The sequence below is a fragment of the Enoplosus armatus genome, chromosome 4 (assembly GCF_043641665.1).
Source record: "Enoplosus armatus isolate fEnoArm2 chromosome 4, fEnoArm2.hap1, whole genome shotgun sequence".
NCBI classification, from domain to species: Eukaryota; Metazoa; Chordata; class Actinopteri; order Centrarchiformes; family Enoplosidae; genus Enoplosus; species Enoplosus armatus.
In genome coordinates this window covers 16,223,248-16,242,445 of record NC_092183.1, presented here as the reverse complement: position 1 = coordinate 16,242,445, position 19,198 = coordinate 16,223,248, and the positions used below count along the sequence as shown (strand labels likewise).

The window sequence follows — 19,198 nt, the reverse complement described above, 5'->3', positions numbered from 1 at the left end:
CCCTGGAGAGGCCTGGTGCCTGTTCAAAAGATCCCTCTTTATGCTTCACTCCATTTCCCTTCTCTCCATTTCTCTGTTTTCCTCTCTCCGCTCTCCTTCTCCTTCATTGTCACCTCTCCAACTCAAAGCACAGAGAGTTGGGACCCAGGATATAAAACAAGCAGAGGAGCAACCGTTGTCCTTCTGTCTGCTTGGTGCCAGCATGCTCTCTGACCTTAGCAGTCGCCCGCTCCGGCCTCCTTCCAGTTACCAGGCTAGTGTGAATGCAGGCATACCATTAGTCAGACTCCACAGAGAAGATAAAGAAGCTCTTTTGTGTGTTTTTCATTTTCCACAGCGCATTCCCTCTTCCCCTACGCCTTACTTTGGGATTAGTAAATTGGCTTAGTGTGTACAAGCTTGTTAGTTCTTTCTTCTGTCTCGCTCTGTGTCTTCATTCCTCCTCTTGTTACTTTCTCACCTCATTTGCCCTCTCAAGGTCAGGGTGTCAGTGTCAGTCCCCTGCGAAAAAATTCCTGCTGAGGATCACTGGCCTGTGCCACTTGACCATGTTCACCAAGCAGTGTTTGTTTCCTGCATTTTCCCCCCATTTCACTGTCTTGGCGTCATGAGGCTAAATTAGATTGAGTGATTCAGTGGTAATCTGTTAAGTTAAGTGATGCTCTATCCACCACGAGAGAAGGAGATGGAAGGAGAGGGAAGGGAGCCCGATGAGGAGGTGGGTACTCAGTTCTTATCCAGGAGCTGCCTGGCACTCGTATGGGGCGGGGGCGGGTGTGAGGAAAAGTGGGGGATGGCGGGAGAGGGGGGAGAGATGTGGGGATGGAGAGAAGGCAACTTGCGTCGTTGTGTAGGAGGAGGAAGATGAGGCAGTAGTGAGAGGGGACGGGGAAGGGGGGTTGGCTGAGGCGGGGAGGCACCGACACGGGGCTAAGCGGCAGCAGAGCCTCACCTCAGGGAGCGTTGGCTGGTGCTGGGAGCCAAAAGCAAGGATTAAATGTTCAGGACACGGGCTTAGTCTTAGCGTTAATGTTACGTAAGGCCTAAGGTGTTGCCCCAGCGGTTGTTGACATTGAGAGGTTCAGCTCTGCTCAGTGGGCTGTGGGAGGAACGAGGAGGAGGTGGAGGCCAGGAGGCAGGGATCACAGAGGTAACGCCTCCTTGTTTGGAGCGATGCCCGGGCTGGGTAGTGTTGAATACAAAGACTGGGAGGGGATGATGCTGTCAGCCTGTGATTGAGGTACGCCGGCTTGATTGATATCCTTGTCTGGCTGTCTTATGCCAAGCGCCTTGGTGTTGGCTTGTAATCCTAGTTTGTCTGACAACATCCTTCTTTGTTTTCTTCCAGAGGGCAGCTCTTTGTTTTTCTGTCTGTGGATGGGTGTGTTTGCGCAGAGCAATGCTAAAATGTTTTGGATAGCCTCTTCAGAGCTGCCACAGAGTTATTTTAGATCTTGTTATTATTATGATGGTGCAGTCCGGCTGTTGTCCTAACTGCCAAATGATGCATTTATGTTTGTATCTCATTTCTTCCATAAGTGGGCGTATTCCAAACCATCAACTCAGGAAGTTTTTTGTCATGCATTTCATCATTGTTTCAAATTGTATTGTCTCACTTTGTTTTCCATTTTTGTGTGATGGAAGTTTTGGCAGAGAATCTTATAATATACAAAATAATCAATGTTATTCCTTAAACACTTAATATATTTATTAAATCTGCGTTACGCACATGCACCCCGAGGGCCCACATCATCATACTATATAGCCCTAACTAAACTAAACACTACTTTACTGTAGATTTTGAAAGAACCAAGCAGGTCGCACACAGCCTGTGATTTCTGTTGCAAATGAAAAGATCTACAGTTATGTACTACCGCTACAGGCCTCGGTCTGTCACTAAGAGCCACAGTATCCCTGGATGTCCCTATTACGCGCTTTCATTATCAATGTCCTACTCTCTAGCACAAAGAGGTCAAGTGCATAGCAATGTGCTGCGCTCACCTCAGGGGTTTGGAGCTTTCTTGTGCTTTCTCATGCATGTTACTCAATAAATACATGGATTCAGGTTAAGGGAAAATAAAAAAAGGAAAGAAGGGGAAAGGAAGTGCATTACAATGTGCATGTATGTGTGCGGGAGTGTGCAAAGGAGAGAATATGAGAGAGTGAGGAAGAGAGCAAGGGTGTGTGAGAGAAGAGAGAGAGAGAGAGAGAGTGATAGAGAGAGAGACCGAGACTGACATGTCTTTTGGTGAAGCGGTGTCGTCTTCCACATCAATGTCTGATGCTTGTGCTGCCAGGTGCCGGAAATCTGGTTCAGAAAGGAGAGAAGAGAGAAGAAGGGGAAAGTAGAGAAAAAAAGGCAGGGTAGATGGAGGATTTTTTTTTTATGTGACGGCGCTGACAGCTCCCCTGCATTGCACTGAGCTTAAATAATGGGATGCTCATTTGCATAACGAGGGACGTTATCACCTCTACTGTCAAAAGAAAACACAACAACAGTTCTTCTGCTCCTCCCTGAGATAGATTGGGTTGGCCTACTTTAGCACTCTGGAGAGATGCACTGGAGCTCTGGCTTAGCCAAACTCACACAAGAACACACACACACATATGTGCACACACACACACACACACACACACACACGTGCACGCACACATGGACACACAGTCATTCACTCACGCAAACTTTTTGGAGCGCAGCTTTCTTTTTCGCACATGCAGTCCAGCTCATCGGCTGCTGACCTCCTCTCCTCAAACACGGGTGCACTCACATTTAGCCATGCACACACAAGCAAACGCACAAGTGCATTTATTAAGATGCTCTTCAGATGCACTCATAGACATGCAATAACTCCAGCTGGATTAAGTTCATGTTGGAATTTTGTTTGATTTCTGTCTCTAAGAAACGTCCTTTTACCACATTTCAAAAGATCACTCTTGGCCCTTTTCTCTTTTCTTCCTCTTTTGTTTTTTGGCTTTGTTTTGCCAGAACATGACAAGACTGAGCTCGAATTTACATCTGTATTCCATCCTGCGACTCACGTCTGCCATTTTGGAGATGAGCTGCAGATAAGAGTAGAAAAAGCTGTGTCTTACAGTTCCACTGTCAATACAGTGCAGTTCGTGGGAAGAAACAAAATGTATTTCTCACTCTGGAGGTAATGTTACAGTGTTGGTGATTAGAGCGTTTAAGTTAGCGGCACTTCCAAAACACTGTCAAACTCTCTGTGAACGAAGCGAGATCCTGACAGCGCTGTCTCCTCTCATAGTCTGTGCCTGGGAAAAAAATGCAAAAACTGATTTGCATGATATCGACAGTGAAAAACACAGCGGTTCTCACAACATTGTTGACAGATTCTTTGTCTTTCTTCACCCTCCCTTGTGGCTGCCATGATGCCACTTTTATTATTTTTTCTCTCAGTATTTTGCCATATTTCATTTCATTTAATGCTCATCCTCTCCTCCCCCTCCCCCTTTCTTTCTTGCAGGTACGGATGCTGGAATCTTTGAGTTGATTGGAACAAATAGAAAGCAGAAAAAAGACAGATAAAGAAAGAGCAGAAGAGTGAAGAGAAGGAAGAAGAAGAAGAAAAAGGAGAGTGAAGAAAGCATAAAGTTCTTTAGAAAGAGGAGAGAAAGAAAGAGACGGGGACGATGGGGAGGAAAAAGATTCAGATCACGCGGATTATGGATGAACGCAACAGACAGGTAAGTCCCCAGGGGATGGGAGGATGGATGAGTATGAGGGTGGGGAAGAGGAGGGAGGAAGGAGAAACACCCTGCACCCCACAAAGCCCTTAACAATGAAGGTCTTCTGGGAGTCTGGGCAATATGTGAACTAGGAGCCAGAGAAATGTACGTGGGGATATTGCTTTGGGTGGAAGGCATAATGGCAGGTTTGTTTCCCCTCAATCCAACAAACCAGCGTGAGGGCGCCAGTTGGATTTTTCCAAAAAGGTATTTGCATGAGAACGTTTGTAATTCTCAAAAACCATTCTGCATATCACCGCCCGCTCTGAGGGCTGCGGCCTACACACAACTGTAGCACCCTTCACACACCCAGCCTCTCACACCATGCCACCCAGTTTAGCTCACTGGCAGTGGAATATTACCGGGCAGAGGGTGGTAGCACCGGAGGGGCAGGGTGGGAGAAAACATAAACAAACAACCAAACAGAGATGGGATGGTCTAAAGTGACACACTGGACTGGGCCAACAGGGTGGAGATGAAGGGCAGCCTGGGAGACAAACACTGAATCAGTATTTTTCTTGAGCTAAATCAGTAACAGTATGACTGCTGTAGCTTTCCTCTGAGCAGCACAAGAGATATGTAAACCAGTGATACTGTACAAAGTAATCAAATCACAAACCTAACAACAATGCAATTCTTGCAAGACACTTTTTAACAACAGCTGGCATTACTTGAGAGAGACATAATAAATTGTGGGCAGCGTGATTCAAGCAGACACTACCGTCTGTGGCAGGAAATAGATAGAGACAGAGCTCTCTCACTGCCCTCGAGGCCCACAATTGATCACTTCCTGTGGCACGACTGACCACTGACACTTTGTCAGCTTCCTGGCAGCCCAATTGGATCCATACGCTGCTTACGCGGCCCCTGGATCACAGGTCAAACACGCACACCTTGTATGAACACAGGCACCCGTTTCATTCCTTTGGCCACGTCTTCATCGTCTGACATCCACAATAGTAGTCCACAGCCATTTCTCACAGTGAGCTTTATCAAACACTTGCGGCTGGAGTAAAGCGACATCAAGAGGCTCAAGGAATTGATTGGGCAATGCAAAAGTAATTGAAGCAGATTGTGACCCTTGTCATGACTCATTTCAATGAGTGTGATTACAAGTAACAAGAGGATAGTGAGAATGTGAGTGTACCTGAGATAAAGAAGAACCTTCCAGTAATCATGATTTTACTGTCTGTGATACACATTGTGCTCATTTAAAAAACAAGCCGCCTTTAGAGTCACAGCTGCAGCACATAAAGGAGTGCGAAAGGTGCAAGGGAAGAAATATTTAAAAAACGGGCCACGAGGGTGTGTGACAGAATGCATCCATGTTCTCTGTATTCTGATTTATGTATGTGTTATTAAGAGAGACAGGCAGACAGAGAGACAGACAGAGGAAGAGCTAGGAGGAGGTCACAGAGTTTTAGATGAGGACTAAAGCTATCGTGTTGCAGCAGCACCCACACTTCCTCCTTACTGTTATCTCAGCCCTTCTCTCTCATCCCACCTTAGACTGGGCCCGCCAGTTGCACCAGGCACTCCGGCTCCTGCGGATAAGGAGGGAAAGCGGGAGACAGGAAGGACACCTGAGGGGAATCGATGCCTGAGATATCCGGGCTTTACTTACAGAGAGAGGAGGAGGGAGGAGAAGAGAGGGATGAGAGAGAAAGGGTTCAGGGAAAAGAAAATCAATATATCACTGGATTTTGTTGTTTTGATCTCTAAAATGATAGATTACTTATTTGGTTGTTTGTTGAAGTCGAATAGCATTTCCTACTGACATGATGTCATTAAGTCATGTGGAAAACACCACAACATATTGCCCTCGGTGTCATTCAACCTACGGCCTAGATACATGACATCACCACATTTTGTAGAGGCGGACATCACAAGACAGAGACAGACACAGAAACTCAAATTTTCTTCTCAAAAGAAAAAAAAAAACAAAAAACGGAAGCTTTGGCTTTGCATATTTTCACTTCCTTTTTGAGGAAATGTCCCAGAGCCCAAGCCAAATAAACACCAGAGGAATTTGTATAGCGTTGCTTTCAACCTCACATTCTTTACATACTTTTACTGTTTTATGTCTAAAAAGTTTTGCCGTCTTCTTAAAGCTCTTCTTTGGTCTTCTGTGTTTAACAGATTAATATTGAGATTTTATGATTTGTACAAAATATTTTGTATGGAATGATCGTGGTAGTTATTTGGTATGATATGAATATCTATAAGTTCATAAAGCTGTATAAAACAGAACATGGTACAATTCCTGTTTCAGTGCAAAATAGCAATTTGTGCTATTTCCCCTGATTCCTCGATGTCATACACTCTTCATACTGCAGTCCTCTTTGGAGTGGCACCACTCTGTGTGGCTGTCAACGCTACCTTGCCACCTACAGGGCTACACTGCCTCCCCACCCCTGCCCTCCCTGCAGTGGCAGTATCATAGTGGGCACAGGGCCTGGTTCTCTCTGGGCGGCCACTTTGGGCTGCCACCCCCAGGCCCCGAAACACTTCCCCAGAGCAGGGGCAGAAGGGCCAGGCCTCCCTGGTGTTGACTGGCTGCCCGGAGCACTGGACAGTGGGCAGCAGTGTGTGAGCCCTGGCTCCAAGCCCCCCGACCACTCAGACCCTCTCCCAGCCTCGGGCACATGAAAGAGCCCCCTGTGCCATAAACTCATGGGCTGCACACAGAGAGCAGACTCTCTTGCCCCAGCTCGGCACACACACCTATAGTACGAGATGCTTGCACAGGTGTGTGTGTGTGTGTGTGTGTGTGTGTGTGTGTGTGCGTTCACACACTGGCATATATTTGAGACAGCAGATTATACACTCAGATACTTAGATGGTGTATTTAGTGTCTTGTTTATGCAGCATAGACAAATGCATGCTTGTAAACACATGTACACATCTAAAACACATCTATCTCTCTGGAGTCAGTCTTGGGGATCGACTAATTTACTGCAATTGGCTCTAATTAGTGTTACCTCTCCAGCCAGTAGACTCGCTGGGCTTAATTTAGGATGACTTGTTTGTGCAAATCTGTGTGTATGTGTGTGTGTGTGTTTGTGTGGGACATGTGGTTTCCAAGGGGGAAGGGACCCAGGGCCAAAGGTTAAACATGGACCAGGTCATCAGTGGCAGGAAGTAAAAGAACATGATCACCCAACTCCCACAAACAACAGTCACACTATCACATGCATGGCTGGAAGACGATAGAAAAATGCATGTTTTTATGTCTTCCTGCATATGTCACTTCTCTTCCCTCACCATGTTAAATGCAGTGCTGCAGCTCCGATAAGGGTGTCTTTTTGTTTCTACGGCAAAGCATTCTTCTCTCCAATCAACAGCACTGGGGTGAGAAAATGTGTGAGTGAAATTAACAGCAGGAAAATAATGAGGCCCACAGGGTAGCTCACCCCTGCACCCCTCCTCTAATTCCCCGTTTCCCACCTTCTACCAACTCCTTCTTTTACCACAGCGAGTGGCACTCCTCTCTGTCATATGTTCAGCACTGCAAGACCTCACCTGAAAAGGGCTCACTAAGCTCTCACCTTCTCTCTGTTGTATTTCTCTTCTCTTTTGCCTTCTCAACTAATTTCTTGTTGCGTTTCTCTCTCACGTTATTCACATGGTTCGTTTCGCTCTTCCACCTCACTCGCTAATTTTCATTCACTAGAAAGTCTTAATGGTTCATCTAGCTTCTCTCTTTTCTTTCCCCTGTCAGCTATAGTGCTCATTATGTTGGGCTATCAATTTTCAAAATAAAAGTCTTTATTAATCAGGGCATATTTTGAATATTAAAAAAAGAATACAATTTTATGACACATTTCTAATATAAAATGATGCGTGAAAATCATCAAAATGTAGAAATATGTTTGTTGTGCATACAGTCTGTAGATTGGCGATGAGCAATTTATTTCTTCTTTTCTGGCTTTTTTAAAAATCACTTTGAGGGATTGGCTCATAAACTGCAGCTCATTTACATTTCCTCTCCTTATTTCTCTTCCCTTTTTACTACCAGACGCAAATTCTGAGCTGTGCTTGTAATAACAAGACTTCATTTAGTAAAAAGTGGGGTTAATAGGGTCTTGCAGCAGAAATCACTAAAACAATGAGATGCGTGGGGACATACAATCCATGTGAAAATCAGTTTAAACCAATCTACTCCTTTTTTTAGTGAAAATTAGTCAAAAGTGAAAAGGATCTGCCCTAAGTTTACAATTGCAGCCTTCGTGCCACGACAAAAGTTTATCCACCTCAAATGAATGACAGCAAAGTTATTTTTGTCATTCCGGCCACTAACTTGGGCCTTGCGATGTAACATCCACTTTTCTTTTTTAGTCAGTGGGTATACCCTTTTCCAGTTGCGGTTTTTCAGCATAAACATGAGCATAGAGAGAAGGAGACTAGCCAGCCATTACAGTGCTGTTCTGAAATGACAAGTTCTGGTAAGAAGAACAATCTAAACTGGCGTGTACTTTAAGACCCCATAACTAAAATTCACATAATTAAGACACCACTCAATCAGTTCCACAGGTTCGCTTTTAACTACTCAAAGTGGACACTTTCGATTCTGAATGAAGATATGTTTGGAGTGTGCTGCCTCCTGTTCCTACTGTATAATGAAGGCGCACTGAAAAAGGATGATAAGTGGGGTTTTGAGGAGGGAGAAGAGCGTAGCATATATTAGAGGTGGGACAAAGCCTCTTTTGTCGTAATGCCCCTCTTAACAGCTTCTTTGGCTGTGAGGCAGAGTTCAGGCCCAGGTCTTGGGCTCCTCTTATTCCTTTTGCGTAAGCCTGTGTCTTCCTGCTTGGCCCCTGACAATGGGATAAGTGTTTGTCTCAAGACCAATCGTGCTGCTCCATAACTGAATGACATCTGTGTGTGCGTGCTTGTGTGTGTGTGTGTGTGTGTGTCCCTGCATGGCCATGTTTGGTTTGCTAACCAGCAGTTTTTTGGTGCCTGTCTCTCCACTCCTCCTCTTCCTCCACCTCCTCCTCCCCCAGGGAAGCAGGCAGGAGGTGGGAAGCAGAAGCGAAGCCATTGTGAAGGGGAAGCCACTGGCCTCTTCCTGTTATGAGAGGAAATGCATACAAATGTGCTTCCTGTGCGACCGCCCCCTCTCTTCTCCCTCCTCCTCCCTCCCCTCTTTCTCTCTCCCCTCTCACCCATGCGGCAGAGAATCAACCACTCTCCCTCCTTTCTCTTGGTCCCTCTGTTTATCCTGGGTGTTTTTCTCCTTTTTTTGCCAGAGCAAATGTGACAATTGTTGAAAAGGTCAATTGTGCAGAGAAGAACTGATTATTTTGTTTTATCTATCTATCTATCTATCTATCTATCTATCTATCTATCTATCTATCTATCTATCTATCTATCTATCTCTAATTGCATATAAACACACAAGCATACATATGTAGAATGAAGTAAAAGAAAGAAAGAAGAACGAAAAGTTAGAAAAGTAAATAATAATTAAAATGGGTTCAACGGAAATTTACCGAAGAGAGGGATATGCTCTGACGGGCAATGTGATGTGGTGAGGTGTTTACAGGGGTGTGTGTCTGAATGCATTTGTGTGTGCATGTGTCTGAATCTCTCTTGGGATGGGGTTGTGGAGGAGGATAAGGGTGAACGAATAAGGCTTGTGTGTCACTATGAGTGTACAGCGTATGTTCACGATGCTTATGCTTTTGTTTGTCGTAGATGCTGAGCCAGAATGTGTAGTGTTGGTTGAGATTTGAGATTTATCCTAATCATGTCCTGCAGCTCTTTATGTTGAATAATGTGTGTTAGGTTGAGAATTTTAGCCTCTAACCACTTCACACAGAGACTGTCCGAGAAGTTTACGATGACAGTTTGAAAGTTAAGTGTCCCATTATTATTTAGTCTTTACCTCAACGATTGCCAAAAATGGTCCACAAAATTTTCTTGTGTGTGTGTGTGATTTTGTGTGTGTGAAGATAAGTTTCACACCCTGGTTACCAATTTACTGTGAAAAGACACAGTTGAGTTCACACTCACACACTTACACCGGCCCCTTTTACCAGCACACACAGTTGCAAATGTGCTGTAATGTCATGCTCTCTGTTATTAACATAGTGGTGTGTCTAACAGCACCCACTGACCATGGAAACAAAGATTACACCCACACTGACATACGGGTGGTTTACAATGTTTTTCTTTTAGTTTAACAACAAGGACAAAGGCCTCATTCAGAGAAAGAAATAGATATTGTCCGACTTAATCCAAAGGCTGGACACCAGCATCAGAGTTATAGGTGCTTGAACAAAGTATGAATTAGAAATAAAATATAAATAACTGTGTCTACAGTGTTCTACACAGTAATAATTAATTCCCTTACTTACAAAATTTTAGAAATAATGGCACATAGTAATGCTTTTAATGGTCTTCCATTACAAAATAATATAATAATAATATATTGTAATTTTATGAACATATATTATAACCTTTTCACTAATGGACAACAGTTTTTCGGTCATTAGCATTTTACGGCTGAGAAAGGCATCCAGGGCCTGTCACTGTCAGATATCTGTAAATGTTTGTTGATCGGGTGTGCCATTCATAGCGTCTGTTTTTTACCACTCAGAGTGCAGAGCAGCCGCTCCTCGAATACAGGTCCAGCGCACTAGTTTACAGCTGCTGTGTGGGCTGAGAGAGCTGTTTTGAGCTTGTACAGGAAAGGCCAGTGGTGACATCACCAGCTTGAATATTGGTGTGCTAAAAAGGTCACATGACAGCATCATGTGAGGCCATGAAGTCACGACAGAGTTACCTCAAGCAGTGAAACTGAATACTGAACAGAAAAATTGCATGGCTGAGATACAGTACAAATTAGCACATCCCACATGATGTTTGCACCAGTAGTTACCATCAAGACAGCATTTATGTGCAGGCCAGGCTTTTAAAGTGTGTGTATGTGTACTTGTTCAAGCTTGCATTCACTGTGTATATGCCTGTGTATTTATGGATGTATGTGCATAGCGTTAGTAATATATGTGATTTGGAGGTAGTAGGTTGTACGTGTCAAATTGAGATGTGGGGGTGCGGTGTGATATTTATGTAGGTGTTATTGTTTGGTCAGTTAAGGCTTTTCATAATCACACTCATTTTCTTCCTGTGGTGTTGTTAAAGTCAGTCTATGTGTGAATTATAATATGTGGGAAATGCATGCGCAGCTCCTCATTTGAAGTGTGAGGCTCAAGACAACTTTGATTGGATTCTGTTTTTCTTTGTTACATGTTGAAATGAGAGGCAGCGAATGAGTGTCTTCCAAGTTGCTTGTTACCTCACACTGCTGTGTCTGTATGTGTGTGTGTGTGGTTGTGCTGATGCCTGCGAGGGGTCCACTAATATGTGAGCGATCTGAGCCAGCGCGTGGACCTCCCCTTTGAGACTATGGCAGCTCCGGACCTCTGGGACTCACACCCAGCCCACTGTGTGCACCACGTGCCACCTTTTGAAACATTAATGGCCCCAACAGAGTGTGTGACTGAGTGAGTGGGTGATAACGGAGCTGGGCCGGCAGCTAGCTGTGTCCTGCGTTTGCCCCTGGTGCCCCTTGCATCAAAACACCAGGGGAAGACAACACTCTACATGTCCTGTTCCTGAATAGTCCGCTTTGACCTTATGTCCTACAGTCTTATCATCTTATTTACTTGCTCATGTACGACTTGTACTGTAGCTCTGTAGACCCCTTTAGGGTGCTTACGTTTCAGTTCAGTACAGCTCAAAATGGGCTGGATATGACAATTAATCTTATTGTCACAAGATACCTTTTCATCTTCCAGCGTTAAGAATGAGGCTTGTTTTTTTTTTTTCAGTATGACTGTGTAAATGTCAGGATGGTATTTAGAGCACAGGGGAGCTTTTTCTTCTTGTGCCGGTGGTGAAGCAGATAACTGTTTGTGCCGAGGCACAGAGACTGACATTGCGCACGCCGGTTTGTAAGGAGGTAGAACGACTGTGTCTCTGGTTTCAGCCTCTGTTGTCTGACACAACTCGGCGTGACACGATGACATCACTGGAAAACTTTTAGGTGGGGAAGCTGGTCCAGGATTATGCCAGTTCATGCAAGGTTTTACCCACTCTCAGAGGAGAGAGAGACAGAGAGAAAGACAGGGTGGATGTGAGGGATAGTTTGATATTCAGTTTCCCTGGTGCATCCTGGGAGATTTGATTTCAGGAAATCCAAAACTATCTATTAATATCCAGTCAACCCTATCTCCTCTTTCAGACCTCGGAGTTGTAAAAAGAAAATGTGAAGGGCAATGCATGATAGATTTATTGCACAAATCTATTCATGCATTACCCTGATCTACCACACACAGAGATCTCTTCTTTAAAGGCTTTCTTTGTCAGGGTTTTATAGCCTACAGTTATAGTCTTTATTATTGTATTCAGGGCATGTTTAACGTGTTGGGAGGTTTTCATTCTGTATTTTCTGGCGCACTTAAGTGTCAGAAGAGAATAGTCAAACATGCAGTTAATCAACAAACTGAGATCATTAGCTACCAGCTGGGCACAGTTCTGGCAGTATTTCCTCTCTGTAAAAAAGCTTTGTCAATACAGATCTCCAATGTAAATAATACACACAGTCACAGAAGAAAATAAAAGAAAGTTCAATACAGAAAAAAGCAGTGTTGTTCAGAGAAGGAGGCTGGCAGTGGCACATTTTCTCTTTTTCCCATACAGCCAAAGAGCTCACACACATGCTTGGAAAAGAAACCAGGTGCAGCTCACTGGAATTAACTCACTTTCAATGCTCTAGTTTTGATCCAAACAATAGAGGAATAGAGGCTGTTCTATTTTGACAATGTGGGCACTTGTATGCCTGTGTTATTAAAGGTACCAGTCTTGGGCCTCACACACACACACACACACACACACACACACACACACACACACACTTGCACATACTCACAAAGAGAGAAAGAGAGAGAGAGAGAGAGAGAGAGAGAGAGAGAGAGAGGCTCCATTAGAGAAGACAATTTTTGTGGTTTAAGTTGAGTGTACTGTCACTATTTGAGCACTCACAAACAGCTTTAAGCACAGTCAGGGAACCCATCCGTTATTTATATCAATGGCTTGTTATTCACTATGAGAGGCGGTTAATTGGGCAACACAACAACTGAACAATGTGTGTTAATGTCGCTGTGAGAAAATAGTATGCCTCAGCTATTTTTTGGATTAAAATAGTTATAGGTACGTGTATTTCTTTTGTGTAAAAGCGGGAGTGAGAGAGTGAGAACATTCAGGCCATATGAAAGGGACGATTTAACATGACATATGTTCCATGATGAACCTCTGTGCGCTTTGATGTACAAGCAATAACTGATCTTCCTTACCGTTATCTGTCTGAAACAGAGTATTTTCAGTTCCTTAAATGCAAGCCCAGCTTCTTTTTTTTTTCTTTTTTCCTGGTATAGTGGATGGACTGTTACAGTCAGGGGGTGTTGAACCATCAGCAGTCTTCACTTTCCTTTAATGCTGTTTCCCTGAGAACCACTCACTTTAAAGAGAAAAGGCTATTATGTTATTTATTCCCTCATTACAGAGTGAATATGTCAAGTGTGGGGGACTTTTTTGCTATAATTAAATGATTACTACAATTCAGAATAAAATGGTTGATATGATTATAGGGTTGTATGTGTGCACATAAATCTTCAGTTCCTCACTGTGAATAGGAATTATTTATACATTGTTCTCACCTCAGCTGATCATCCTCTATTTTTTGATCTCCTTCTTTTACCTAGGTGACATTTACAAAGCGAAAGTTTGGCCTGATGAAGAAGGCGTATGAGCTGAGTGTGCTGTGTGACTGTGAGATTGCCCTGATCATCTTCAATAGCACCAACAAGCTGTTCCAGTACGCCAGCACAGACATGGACAAGGTCCTGCTTAAATACACCGAGTACAACGAGCCCCATGAGAGCAGGACCAACTCCGATATTGTGGAGGTAAGTTACAAGAAAACGCAGACGGCACACATGCACGCGCACACAGATGCACGGGGGCACACGTGCACACGCACAGACACATGCACGCTCATGTAAACACACAGAAACGCACAAGCAGACAGATGGTTACAGCTTTTGTGACTCATTCAGCAACCCTTACTTCTCTCTTTTGGTCTTCACACCTAACATACTGTAAGAAATAATTGCTCCCATAGTTTGTCGGTCCTCCCAAAGGGTTCAGTCCCAATATCAATCGCTTTTAAAAAAAGACTCACAGTATATCATTAATTTCAAGAAAATATGTTTATTTAAATTGCTCCCTTGTGTTGTGTGTACTTTGTAACATAAAAATGGTAGCCTATCATTGATCTGGACCTTTCAGACTGTCCCCTGTGGTGTGTAATCACCATCCCCTGCCCTTGGTGTCTTGTCACCATTGATGCGCCTCTTAGAAGAGGATGTTTATCTGACTTGCTATGGACACATGTCGCTAGTGTGGCTCAAGGCGATGTTAAACAGCGCTGTCAGGCCAGCCAGTAGGCAGATAGATAAAGCAGGAAATGACGCTGGCACCCTCCAGGATCCTTAAGCTCTCCACGTGAACCTGTTATGCAACATTCACACTGTGGCTCTGACAGACCTGGTGGGCCACACACACAGCCGTGCATGCATTCACGCAGAGTTTATCCTTCTCTCTTGCGTACACACATTTACACTCACACCATCTTTGCTGATTAAACTGCACCTGTCCCACAAAGTAATGTTGAATTAATAATATTTTTCAACTGTATTTATTCCTGCAACATTACATTAAATAAAAAAATTCTAGATGTGGTTCACATTTCCATTTATTAAAATATTGTTTGTGTTTCATGATACAGAATACACAGACTCCACCCACTGGCCCATTTCTCACAATTTGAACACAAGTGGAACAATTACAAGAGATATAGCCTACTAAGTATTTAGAATTAAGCTTTTTTTCATGGTATGGTATATAAAACATGTATATTTTTCATTGGATTTAAAAAGACAGAAGGGAAAAGTGGGGACCAGTGAGATGTAATGAATGTATACCTTTAGCACACACGCACCTATGGAGCTGGCTGGTCACTTTCACAGTGGATCAAACAGCATGGGACATATTTTTATCTTTTCATATGGGTGTCCCTGGGCTTGTTGCCCACCCATGGTTGGACAGACAACCGGGAACACTCCTGCTATTCCAGATGGCGCTCTGCACCTGACTACAAAACCTTTTGAATTTACACATTTATATCATATGTCTTCTGCTTTGGAAGATTTCAACTTACTTTATTCCCATCCTTTATATAATTACCCCTCCCTTCATATCATGTTTGGAGGTTAAAAAAACAGCATAAATAAATGTATTGCAACATATTGCAAACTTAACAGTGCTTTGCTGTTGTCATTATTGCTTTTGTTCCATCCCCATTTCCATTTGGTGCAGTCAAATATGTAGTGTGTTAATGTAGTCCATACATCAAGTGATACAGCACTCAACATATGGCTAACCTTAATGATGAAAACAAAGAGAATGGACTGGGTGCATTATCATGGACAGTGTAGAAGCACAAATAAATCCACTAGACACAGCATAACAGCTGATTCTTTTTTGCAGAGCATGTGCTCTTATTCCCTGCCTATAATTCATATTATTGAGCCTTTTTCAAATTATTAATGTGGCTGAGGCTCTAACATTGTAAGCTTAGATTCTTTTTACAAATATGAAATCGGTTTTGTCATAGTTATAATATGTTGTGCAACTCTAACACATTAAATAATCAGTGAAGCTGTTCACATCTATGCTGTGTCCCTAAAGCTTAGTTTGAGTCTTATTAGAAATCCTTATGAACTGCCACAGTTTGTGCAAAACTAATCATATCCAAGTATATCAGAAGGGATAAAAAGTAATCCTCTATGCATTATATCATTTACATTAACCCATTTAGCATCACATCCCCAGTGTGCCTATAGCACTGATATCCTTTATGCACCAAGCCCTTCACTGTATAGTCAGTGTATCATCCTGCCCCGGCTCAGCCCATGAAGAGAGTTGTCACGTTTCAGCAAGTGCCTGTGACGAGAGCTCCGTGCTTTGAAGCTCTCTCTTTAACTGTGTCTCCATTAGAAAGGAGAGGATGGCTAACATGTAAACAGCCATGTCAGGGGAAGACGCTAAAGAGCCTAGTGGGGGAGAGTGCTGTGGAGCACTACCTACACTGTGATCCCTGGAGGACTCTGAGCAACTCGCAGCGGGAGAAATCGATCTGAAGAGGCCTTCAGCCTTAGCTGTGGCGTGCTAACGGGATTGGCCACAGGGCTGACACTAGCATGTTGAGCTAGGGGTGGGAGAAGGGTGTGTGGAGGGGGAGGGGGAGCGATGGGAACGGGGGATGGATTTCTCCCACCGAGCCTTGTGTGCCGCTGCTAGGCTACGTCACAGGTGCAGGAACGTGGGTGGGTTGGTGAGTTGGGGGGAGGCAGGAGCGAAGCAGACTTCCTGTCTTGATGGCAGGATGATGAGGAGGAGGTCAAGAACAAGAGGAGCGGCTGGATTTAGGGGTGTAGACAGAATCTAGGTCCCCCCACAGAGGAACAATAAGACTTTAAATATGACATCTGATATGCAACATATTTCATTTTAAATTTGTAGAAAGCTCTTGTCTTTAGAAGTATACTAAATGCAGGCATCTCTCTCCCTCTGTTGCTGCTGTGCCTGAAGGTGTAGTGGGAGGAGAGGCAGAGGTAGGGGAGCGGAGCTCAGAGTGTGGGCGGCTGGCATAGAGGCCTGCTACATTAGCAATAAAGCTCTATGTAATTAGCATGTCTTTGGTTGATAATTAGCGTTGTTGAGAGAGTGGCACTGAGAGCGTTGCACAGCCTCTCTAGCTACAGCATGTTTACAAGAGGCTGGAGGGCTTTTTTCTCTTTCTCCCTCACTCTTTTTCTGTTTTTCTCTTTTTTATCCAGTTTTTCATTGAACATCTCATCTCTAAGATTTTTGTGCCTTATGTTGAATCTATGTATGGGTCAATGGGTGTATGTATGTGAGAAATAGAAATAGGGGCATTGAAAGAGAGAGAGAAATAGAGACAGAGAGAGAGAGGAGTGGTAAAGAAGGTCTTGATGACTCACTTGAAAACAGTCTCAGCTGGGAATGACACTTCCACAAATATCTGTGCAAGCAAAAGACCAAGAAACCAAAGCTAACCCTCCTCCGAGCACAAGTTGTAAAACAAAAGAAGCATTGCTAACCAAAAAGGCTACAAGTTATTGTTGTCACATTGACAATGCATGACACACAGAAACCCATAATAATCACGTAAATACAGTGGCAATTCGACAAACTGAGGACATGTTTTTTTAATGTTTTGAATGCTTCCATTTAATCCCAAACCACACGTATTGCCATGTCGCACACAGTGGTATCTAAACTTGCAAGAGACCCCCCCCCCCCAAGAGACTGTAATAAAACATGTACTACACGGTGTTATCAGCTGCTACATAAACAAGTGGGGAGGTCCACTTAATTAATGCTAATTGTTCAAAGAGACATCTTAGCTCATCTAGGCTCTCGTAGCTTGATGAAAGCAAACACAGAGGCAGATCCTCCATCATTGGATGTCCAAGCGCGGTCCAAGTGTGTTGTCCTGGCAGGTCTACAGTACACTCTGAGTCTGGCTCCAGATAAAACAGTCAAACATGCAGATAGATTTCCTATACTTGCTGTCTGCCAGGCGGGTTTCCTGGACATGTGAACAGCATTAGAGGAGAAATGTGAAGCCGTGTTGGGAAATGACAAGAGAATAGATCCATCTTTCCTTTTATTCCTGCTTAAGAACATTCATTTTGAGCTCTTATTGGTGATTTATTATGCCAGTATGGGGGTTGTTAATTGCAATAGCACATGAAAGAGTCCTTTCTTTCCCCTCCCGATGATTGCAGATCAAGCCCAAACCTAAGCGGCGCTGGCTGGTTGTTGCTGTGATTGAACAGCCCCAAATCCAACAACACACTTGGGCTGTGCCAAATCCCTGTTCCACAATATGTTTGTTTTCCCCTCTGTTGAAACAAAGAACACAGGTTTGTGAAACAACTAAAGGGTTAGTGAGTGAGCTGTGATAGGGAGCTATATCCCCTCAAAGCCTGGATATACCTGAGTGGAAGGAGGGTGCTATAATATTTGTGTGTACTGTATGTGCATATATAAGTTATTGTGCTTATATGCACACACACAAAAGTGTGTTAGCCCTGTGTAAGTGTGGACTCACATGGCTGCACTGCATGGGTGTATGCAGGTGTACATACATGGTGACAATTGGCTCGAACCCTGCGGAGCTGACGGCATTGTGATGACCTCAGCCAGCACAGCACACTCTGATGCCATTGGCTCAAGTATCACATGGAATGGCACATGGCTCCTGGTACTGAGCTGACCTCCCTGCCTGCCCGCTTGTCTACCTGCCAGAGGAAAGGCCGTTGGCCAATCCCATTTCCAGCAGATTAACCTAATCTGAAAGTTCGGCTCACCCTGTAATCTTAAACAGCAGCAGCAGGGACCTGCCTCCCCACCCATCCTCAACTAATTTCTCTCCCTTCTTTTCTCATTTCTCTCCCTCTGTCCTCACCTAGAAGGAACTATTGAATGAGAGGGGGGAGGGGAAGGACAGAGGGATGGATGAGTGCGAGAAGAGAAGCAGGGAGGGAAAGAGGGATGGAGGGAGGAAGGCTGGTAATTATTTCCAAAGGTCATTCTGTTAATGACTACCCGCTTGGCTAATGAGATTCAGCAAAGCTCCCTCACCATGTTTCACCCTGCGTATGTTTCACCCGTGTGCCGAGATGTGTGAGAAGCACAGGTGTGATTTCAGCCCAGTGACAGTCCACTGGAGGGAGGGAGGGTGCTGGGGGTGGTGTAAATGAAGAAACATAAAGAGAAAGTAAATCAAGCGGGTATGTCTGGGAGACGGCTAAATGAAACCAAGTAATGTAGCATATCCACACCAGTTCACTGCATGCCTTGCACAATGTTTTCGCTAGCAATAAAACCCGATTTTCCACACATTCTAAATACTATTAGTAATTTGTCATTTACCTCCAAAAATTCCTTCTTTATTAATTTAAACTCCCTTTTCTCTGCTGTCTCATAATATTCTTGCAAGTCAACAGGACATGTGATCTCACTCTCTGAAGTGCCAGTGTGCTCATGTTCCGCCTCGCTCTTGTGAAAATATTTTCCAGCATGTGTGCTATTCTATGTGCTTATTTGGTTTCTAAACAGCATGGAGAACATTAGCCTTAAGGAGTTTTCTGTGTTGATCGGCTCACTGAATGACTTCTTCTCATGGCTCTCAAATACTGTATAATTACTCCAGCTTGAACGCTTTCACCAATTTATCCTCTACGACTTTGACATGTGTCAGCATCCAAGAGAAATAAGGGAGTCATATCAT

The 19,198-nt window shown here is 43.9% G+C and overlaps 1 protein-coding gene across 12 annotated transcripts in view; it reads left to right on the top strand.

Moving 5' to 3' along the window:
• Nucleotides 1–3,587: 3,587 nt before the first annotated feature.
• mef2cb (myocyte enhancer factor 2cb) overlaps nucleotides 3,588–19,198 on the top strand; it is a 37,055-nt gene continuing 21,444 nt past the window's right edge. For all 12 annotated transcript variants that reach the window (XM_070904986.1, XM_070904989.1, XM_070904988.1 and 9 more), the window contains exons 1-2: nucleotides 3,588–3,705; nucleotides 13,518–13,721. In XM_070904986.1, the coding sequence (XP_070761087.1) occupies nucleotides 3,652–3,705; nucleotides 13,518–13,721 (258 nt within the window). In that variant the 5' untranslated portion in view covers nucleotides 3,588–3,651. The remainder of the gene's footprint in view (nucleotides 3,706–13,517; nucleotides 13,722–19,198) is intronic.